We start from the raw sequence: 8851 nt of genomic DNA, 5'->3' as shown, positions 1-8851 counted from the left end.
GGAAATGCTGTAGTGACGTTGGTTGGTTTTAACCGTAATTTGCCAAACCACGAAGGCTACGGTCATAGTGACTCAATAATCGTATCGGAGGGAGACACCGTGGCGACCAAGTTCATTACCCTCAGAGACGTTCGTTTGAACGCATTACATGAAAAGGGGGGGGGGGGATGATAGCCTCTTTAGTATGAATTTGGGTGACAAGGTAAACTTCTGATGCAGGGGTCGGCAACCTTTTGCAGCGGCGGGCCGAGTAGTCACGCAGTAGACACGAAGGGGACCGGACGACAAGTCGCAAAAAAAGAAAAAAGAGGGGGGGGGGGGCGAAAAAACGAGAATGCTCATTCTGGTCTCAGATTTCTTATTTTTAATGAACCCAAACTAGTGAACTGGCTAAGGGCTCATCTGCTTTTCAGTAAAATGTATATGCATCTCAGTTATAGCAAACGAATGGAATTAAAAAAAGGCAGTGAAGAGGTTCTCTGTTCAAGTAGCCCAATGGAAGAGCTCATAGTTGCTGTGTAACCACATCTGAGATAAAAACTTGCGTGTTGTTCTCGTGTCAAAGGCAGCAAAGGAAGGAGGCGGCGACACATGATGCAGTTTCATATGCGGTACGCGGGTTGCCAACCCCTCTTCTAGTGCAACCAAGTGACCGCTGGGACACACAAAAGAGGGTCTGTGTTAGAGGAGAGTTCATACTTCCCTTCTTCAACTGCTTGGGTTATGCTCCCGCCCCTGTAGCATTGGAGGGATGTCACGTGTTTTGCCACCCTCGCTCCGACAGGCATAAGGGGGCTGCAGCGTTCGTTCCTTGCCAAGTCGCAGCGAAAGGAAGTTTAGCAGCACCTATTTTATGGGTCTTCCAATTCATCGCCACTGTATGGAACAAGTCAGCCACACAAACTCCATGTTCCCGCTCAAGATTTCGCGTAACAGCTTTATTTAAACGCAGAATTATAACCTTTATAAAGTGCTAGCCCACTTGGTGTAAATGAGGGGCGATTGCGATGACCTCCGCGCAAGGTCTAACAATGTAACTGCAGTGCACGTGGCCGTCGTGAAGAGTAACAAAAAACGAAACGGCCACAGTTCTTGCATACAAACATTCTGAATGCAAACACCAATGTGCACACATAGAATAAGAAACACTCTTTGTGGTAGAAATTTCATTTGGCAGAAATTTCATTTGGCAGAAATTTCATTTGGCAGGTACGGAGCAATAAGCAGTCAGACAACTGAAAGACTGCTGAGTGGAGCAAGGCATGGTGTCGCGGTTCATGAGGCTTCGATGTCAAGCTTTTTTTTGTTACCTTAGCTTCTACACGACACTTGTGAAGAATCCTCAGGTTAAATGCCTTCGTCAATGTGCCCAATTTGATAGGCTCTTGCACTAAGGAGCGATATTGTGATTGTGACTTCCTACCAGAACTGCAGGTGGCCACGTCTCGTAACAATTTTGATGAAGTAAGCAGTTCATCACGACCTTCCCCGAAAATGCCCATCAAATCGCCACAGCTAAACAAATTAGGTTGTTAAAAACCGAGGTATAACTATGTAAAATAGCGACAAGTGGGCAATGTCTCTTTAGTCATATGGTTCAGAAGAAGTGCTGAATCTACCACCAGGTATAACCTGACTAGAAGGCCTTCACATAGAGACAATGAATGCAGCATAACTCTATAAAAATACTCTACATCCATCTTTGTGTTGGCAAACCTCCGCCTCATAACGCACCTTAGAGCTATAGAATCGCATGAAAAGGTGGCGACACTGAAAAAGTGAGTATATTTACAGTGACCGCAGACAGAGAGCAGCAAGCAAAACCAATTTTTTCTCAACTCAACAAAGATGTCATCCATCCCCACGGCTTTTTGCGGCTAAAATATTCAGTAGCCTAGAAACTGAAAGTGACGTAAAAGGAATTCCTTGTACACAGCAGCTTTAAAGGCGACGGTGCTAACAATATAGCTCACAAGACAGCTGGGAATGAAAGAAACCTCTGGTGAAAAAAAGAAATAATAGTGGACAACAGACAAGGCTTCGGCTAATAATACGGAAGCCTATATTATTTTGAGCACATCCACAAAAGCTACCTTCAAACAGCGTTCATCCTCAACTGGGCTTGGGTGTGCAAGTTTAGCCGTATGTATCAGGGCCTTTTAACCTTGCTCTCAGGGGACAGTCCATGTAGCGACTTCAAGCACCTTGTTAAACAAAGGAAAACAGCAAGCCAGGTTTGTAGGTACACTGCCAATTTGGAATACAGCTTGCTAGTATCACTTTCACATTAAATCTAAAGCTAATTATCCTGAATTTCGAACTGAACTGAACTTTAATTTCAGCAACATTATGCCGTGGATACCGGACAAAAAGCTACCAAGAGCTAGCTTTACTGGGTCTAGTGCCCCTGCACGTAGAGGAAATGCATGATTTAAAAACAATCTCATTTAAACATTCCTAAAATATATACAAACCAACTCAACACATTTCATACAAATGCCTATCAAAACAATTAAAAACATTCCGATAAAATTCCTTCAAAACAAATATATTTACTTAAACAAGGCAAAAAGCGCGCACCGTTTTTTTAGTTATACAATGAATGTCAATGCGGTTCATGCAAAGGTTGTTGAGCAGTGTATGTAGGTTATGAGCAAGAGATTGCAGTGCATAATTTTTATGGTAATGAGTAACGTTCTAGAATTCTCTGTGACAAACATTGATGACTGATTCACGTTTAGTCAGGTTTGTTATATTCGTAAAAAAATGTAATATATTCCAAAGTTGAAAATGCGTAAGCAAATAACAAACGATAGTGATAAACACTGGACATTTTCATGACATTGTAGCTCAAAAAGAGTGGGTCGGGATGTGTGTCGTATTAAATATTTGCAATAAAACAAACCAATTTTATCTGAAGAATGATTAGTTTGTTGATATTAGTTGTTGCCGTTGTGCCCCAGACTAAATGGAGTAGTTAATCTGCGAGCCAAACAAAGCATGATAAAATTGAATCTTAACCTTTGTAGGCAGAGGAGAGCGAAAGTGACCGATAATGTCAGCTACCTTTGCCAGTTTGTAGGTTGGGAATTTTATATGATGATTTTATTGCATATACTATAAAGAAATGACGTCTAGCGTTTTATGATGGCTTAATATTTCAATCTGGCTGCTACCAATTTTAAGTGCATAATTAGTATCAATATGTTCTATTTACTGGTTTAAATACAATCGCTTTCGTTTTTGCCATATTTATTTCAAGGCCGTTTTTTTCTGACCATAAAAAACTTCTCAAGACAGCATTCAATGTAATTTTCCGCTCACCAAAATTCGTCGCAGTAATGAAAATAAATCATCTGCATACATTATGAAACGTGAATGTTGACGGATGTTGACGATGTCATTAATATACACATTGAACAGAAGTGAGCCAAGCATAACTGTCCTGTGAAACACCAGACTTCAATAATTGAAATGAAGAAATATAATCATTTACTAAGTCACTGCTTGCGATGTTTTAGGTGTAAATGAATAAGTCCTAAAGACTTTCCTCATGCACCCTAATATTAAAGTTTATTAATGAGCGTTGTATGCTTAAGAGAATCGAAAGCTTTGCTAAAGTCAATAAAATGTCCCCGTGTCCACTCTATTTGTTTTATATTTCTTAGTATCACTCTATATTGGTCTACAGAGCTATAATTCTTGATATTAGTTTTTTTAGATAAGAAAGCGCATCCTATGGACTTCTCCTTGCGGAGACCGAACTGAAAGTCAGTTACCACTGAATGTTTAAAAAATAAGTTGTATCGACGCAAAAATAATTTTTCTAGCCCTTCAGAAAATATAGATAGTACATATATTGGCCTATAGCTTGTAACTACAGTTTTATCATCTCATTAATGCAAGCAGAAACGTTTGCGAGTTTAATGGTATATGGGAACTTGCCAGTTGACAAGGTAAAGTTAAATAAGTATACTAACACTGATGCAGTTACATCAATCACAGTTCTATGGGAATCAATGAATTTTGAATAATCAGCTTTGTGTGGACTTTTTAAGTCTTCATTAAGACATTAAGAACAGTAACGTTATATTCTACATTATATGTGTAGTTGACGAGCCAGATGTGTCCCGATTTAGCACATAATGTTGACCAAGTCTATCTTGGAGAAGCAGAACAGTCCACCGGGCTAGTAACACCAGTACCAAGCTAGGCCCAACAATTGAACATCTCACATACATTACAGTTTGTTCATTCTCCCGGTGCAAGACCCAACACCCGGCGCCAGGTCTAACACCCAACGCCAGGCCTAAGACTCGACGCCATGCCTAAGTCCTGACGCCAGACCTATGTTCCGACGCAACATTTATGGCCAGATGCTAGCCTAATAACACCTGGCAGTGGACCCCAAGGCAGCAGACCAGACAGCAGACAAGAAGAAACAGCTTTTGAGTGACTGCCTAGCCTTTACACACTGGTGCAAAGGACCAATCCCAAAGTCAAGCCAGTCTCAGACCAATGTAGTAATGACCAGAACCCCAAACTATCCCTCATCCTAGAAAACAGGTGAGAAAATAAGAGCACCAGGAGACATAATGGGGGGGCAGCTAAAATAACTAAGCAGTAGAACAACAACAACAAAAAAGTAAGCAGACGGGTCTGGGCTTTTCACACAAGGCTCGTCTTGGAATCCGAGAAGCGCTGGGGTGCCGGGAGAACGGGACTGTAGCTCCGAGGTGGCACATAGGTGCCAGGGTAGAGAGACTGAGCCGCAGGCACCATACCAATGGCCGACTTGTTTGCAGCATTTGTCAGATGCTTGTAGAAGGACAGCACCACCACGAAGAAGTAGCACTAGAAATGAAAATATTTTTTTTTTGTTATACCCATCAGCCGGCTACTGCAACGAACCTAGGAACATGGCTATTTCTTGATGAATACAAGATGTTTACCGTAATTGTGTATGGAAATTCCCAAAACCCTTCCAGGTCCTCCCCTGATCAATAGACCCTTTCCAATATTGTTATATGTTTTATTGATTATGTGCCGCCGCCATCAGTTGGCCATGCACTGTGAGCACGCATTGGAGAGGATCGCTTCAACAGCATTCAGAGTGTACTGGGATCAAAACGCATTCCACACGGGCGCTGCATCAGTGTTTGGCGCAAACTCGGAACCACTGATCTCTATGACAATTGCTGGATCGCGCGTCCCCGCTTGGTCGCTACAGCGCGAGTAAAGCCACAGGACGGCCATCTTGTATGTCGGAAAATCGCGTTCTTGGAGCGTTATGGAGGCTGGAGGCAGCGTGCTATAAGACACGTTTTCTACTCGTTCTTCGTGAATCGCCGAAGAAGTTTTTTAAAACCCTGCGTAAGCTGTGAGACTTGCTGTTGAGAACACTTGGAAATATTTACGGATGCGCAGTGCCGGAGGAAAAAGGCATAACTCGTCGAAAGGAAAGTTCACCGGTCTCGCGGCGTGATCAAAGCTTCCTTTGCGCGCCGAAGTGGTGCGTCTCTGTGCCTTCGTACGCTTGGATACCGATCAAGAATCGACACCGTGTGGATGTGTTTTGCGAGTCCAATGTGCGTGAAGCCGTATGTGCTTCTGAAGCAGCGTTTTGTTTTACTCTGACGACTGTATTTGTAACTTGCTGCACTCGCGGTCCAGAAACGAGCTTGATCCAACGTCCAGTGGCGACGAAAAAGTGGGGGGGGGGGGAAGGTACGTCTTTTTTTTGTCACAGTTTACAGAGTACCGCGCACAACAGCTCCTCATTACTGATCAGTGCTGGCTCATTATCAATCAATCAATCAATCATTCAATCAATCAATCAGTTCATTTTTTACATCTTCATCAAATAGTGATGTGGGCTGCAGGGGCAAAAAGTCAAAACAGTTTTGACTTGACAAGGCCTCTGCATCTTAAAATTGGCGTACGGTAACAAAAACAACAGCAACCAGGGAAATCCAAGCAACTGTGACATGGGAAAAGAAGAAAACTTACACGGCCAACACTTATATACTGTATTTTGTTGCTAGAGGAAGAATTTTGTTCTTATACATAAAGAACGACGGCATCTTGTGACTGGGTGTATACAGGAAACAAAATATATAAAACGGATGTATTTACAGCTTACAAAGACAATTTACTTTTTATTTGTGAAAACAAAATTCTCGAATTTTATTTAGATGTAGGTTTTCAATGTTTGACAAATTATGTTTTCCCACTTTATGTAAGATAGACGGAAAGTTATAGCTTAACATTGGAAACCCATAGTTCGTACGTTTTAATGAAATTTTCCAGCGTTCCCTTTTCTTAACGGCATGAGGTTTCGAAATGGAAGTTAAATTTGAAATACAAGTAAAAAAAGTTCATTGCATCGAAGGGCGGATCTATATCTTGTGAGGAGAGTATAATCATAATCAAGAATAGATGTTAAATGCAGCTGTTTAAATAGAGGAGGAGTGTGTGTCAAAAGACAAAATTCGTATTATGCGAACAGCCTTTTTTGAAGGATATGTACTTTGTTTAGGTTGAACAGGGTTGTAGTGCTCCACACCATGCTACAGTAATTTAAAAGGGGCGCAAAAAAAGCTATATATAAACAATTTTAAATGACTGGTACAATTTGCCAAGCACTTCTGAAAGTTTTTTTAAACCATATTGATAATGTGACCATTCCAAGACATGTGGTTGTTAAAATAAACTCAACCTACTTTATTGCACTTGACGTTTGAGCGCGGCTCGCCTAATTGTGATTGGTCAACAGATTGCACACGACCCTATGGGCCGCACTTCAAAAATATTCATCCTCGCCGTCTTGTAGTTTTGCCTTTGAAAACCCTCTTTGCTCCACATCGTTGATCTATTTGCGCTGCCATGTGACCCGATAGAGTAGGTTTAGAACATAGCCATGGTTAATAGTGCATAAGAGCAATCGCCGGAGCAGCTGGACGATCCAGAACTCCTTGGCCGATATACGATGTAAAGACATCTACGCGCGACACACCTTCAAAACTTAGCCGCCGCGTCGATTCTTGATCGGTATCCAAGCGTGTGCAGGTACAGACACGCAGCACTTCTGCGGGACAATGAAGCTTTGATCACGCCCGGTGAAACTTGTTTTCGACAAGTTGTGCCTTTTTCCTGCGGCACCGCGCTCCCGTAAAAATTTCCACGTGTTTTCAACGGCAAGTCTCACGGCTAACGCTGGGCTTTAAAAAACGTCTTCCACGAATGACAAAGTAGAAAACGTGTCTTCAGAACGCCGCCGCCTACTTCCGCAACACTCCAAAAACGCGATTTTTCGATATGCAAGATGGCTATCCGGTGGCTTCACTCGTGGGAGCGGGAAGCGCGATCCAGCAATTGTCATAGAGATCAGCGCTCGGAACAAATCACGGGCTTCACGCCGGAAGCGATGATACCAACTAATGGCGGCTGCGCATAATCTATGCATCCTCTCACAATTTCAGAAAGGATCCATCAAAAGAGGAGAAGGAAGGCGTGAAACTAGAAATATAATGAATAATGTGGTATTGCACTAACAGAAAACATGCATAAGTAGCAAGATGCATTCTACCCTTGGGCACAAAATATTCGTTAAAGTCGGCATCGTTCGCCCAAGAACGAATAGGAAAGGTTGGTGGTCCGGTGTACTAATTTTATGCAGCATCCTGGCTTCTTTTTTTATTTATCAGCTGAGCAGATTTTTAAGGTGCTCGTGGATATGTCTTTTCACTCCCACTATTTCAAAACTATAGAAAACCTCCGATGGTTCCTCGGTTCTAAAGACGCTGCTGATATTGACCCTGGTGTCTTCAAGGCAATGCTAGTTATTATTTAGGAGTATTGAGCGGATGCTTAGTCAGTGTTAAGGGTAAATAGGGTTTCGGGTTATTTAAGTCTATTTTAGTGAAATTTGGAGGTCATCACTCTAGGTGTAGCTTTGAATACTTGGCATTTATAGGAGTCACGTTCTGTAGTATCCACAATACTTCCAACTTGTGACTAAAGTAAAATAATACCTGCACACAAATACACCAAAAGATGCAAAACGTTATTCCTATTGCGACCTTTATTTCCATAAAATATGTTAACAAAAATCAAGTGAGTGTGCACAGCAGCTGAGTTTAAGGAGTTCCTTTTCCAATGTCCTTCTTTTGCTAAGGGCCCCATCTTTTACCACCATTCTCGGGTAATGTTTAACGTAATAAAATATCTGGTATCTGGAGTGATTCCATCTTTATTAAGATGCTACAACCTCCTTTCCATAAGAGACCCAGGTGCTACAATGGTCTAAACTCGAAACCCGAACAGTGGCTAGGACAATTTCACATACTTCAAGTGCCTTCTATTGTCTTGAGCTGATGCTGAATTGTCCCTTCGTTAAGGGCACACTCCAAACGTTCCTAATATAAACGGCTGCGTAACGCCGATGGGACTGGGCGACAGCGTCGGTGCCTGGCAAACTTTGCCCTCTTTTCTTACAGCTATGGTGCATGAAATGAGTCTAACTGGCGTGTTTACTCCGCCCTAAAAAGTGGTCCCTCGATTTCTGCCCGATGACATCATACAGGTGTCAAGCCACCATCCTGGCGGCGTCACCGCACCGAATACTATGGATGTGGCCGACGCTTTTTATGCTGCAGGTGGCTCTCAAGCCTGACAGTGCACATAAATTTTGTAAGTCAAGAGTTGGGACGTCCCGACGACAGCAACACTTGCGCTCCTCGTGCTTTTTTTTTCTAGAAGATTGGCGATTAACCTCCAGAATCACGTCACCTGACATCATGACACTTCGGCTCTTGTGATGCCCTATGCTCCACTCTGGGAACACTTTTGA

At 42.4% G+C, this 8851-nt stretch overlaps 1 protein-coding gene across 1 annotated transcript in view; it reads right to left on the bottom strand.

Moving 5' to 3' along the window:
* Nucleotides 1-910: 910 nt before the first annotated feature.
* Nucleotides 911-8851, bottom strand: part of LOC115326887 — a 41670-nt gene continuing 33729 nt past the window's right edge. Inside the window, exon 6 of the mRNA XM_029987833.3 lies at nucleotides 911-4854. Within this exon, the coding sequence (XP_029843693.1) occupies nucleotides 4669-4854 (186 nt within the window). The 3' untranslated portion in view covers nucleotides 911-4668. The remainder of the gene's footprint in view (nucleotides 4855-8851) is intronic.

This window comes from Ixodes scapularis, unplaced genomic scaffold (assembly GCF_016920785.2).
Source record: "Ixodes scapularis isolate PalLabHiFi unplaced genomic scaffold, ASM1692078v2 PGA_scaffold13__105_contigs__length_92229423, whole genome shotgun sequence".
Taxonomy (NCBI): domain Eukaryota; kingdom Metazoa; phylum Arthropoda; class Arachnida; order Ixodida; family Ixodidae; genus Ixodes; species Ixodes scapularis.
The sequence above is the reverse complement of the archived record's forward strand: the minus strand, read 5'-3'. Positions and strand labels throughout refer to the sequence as shown.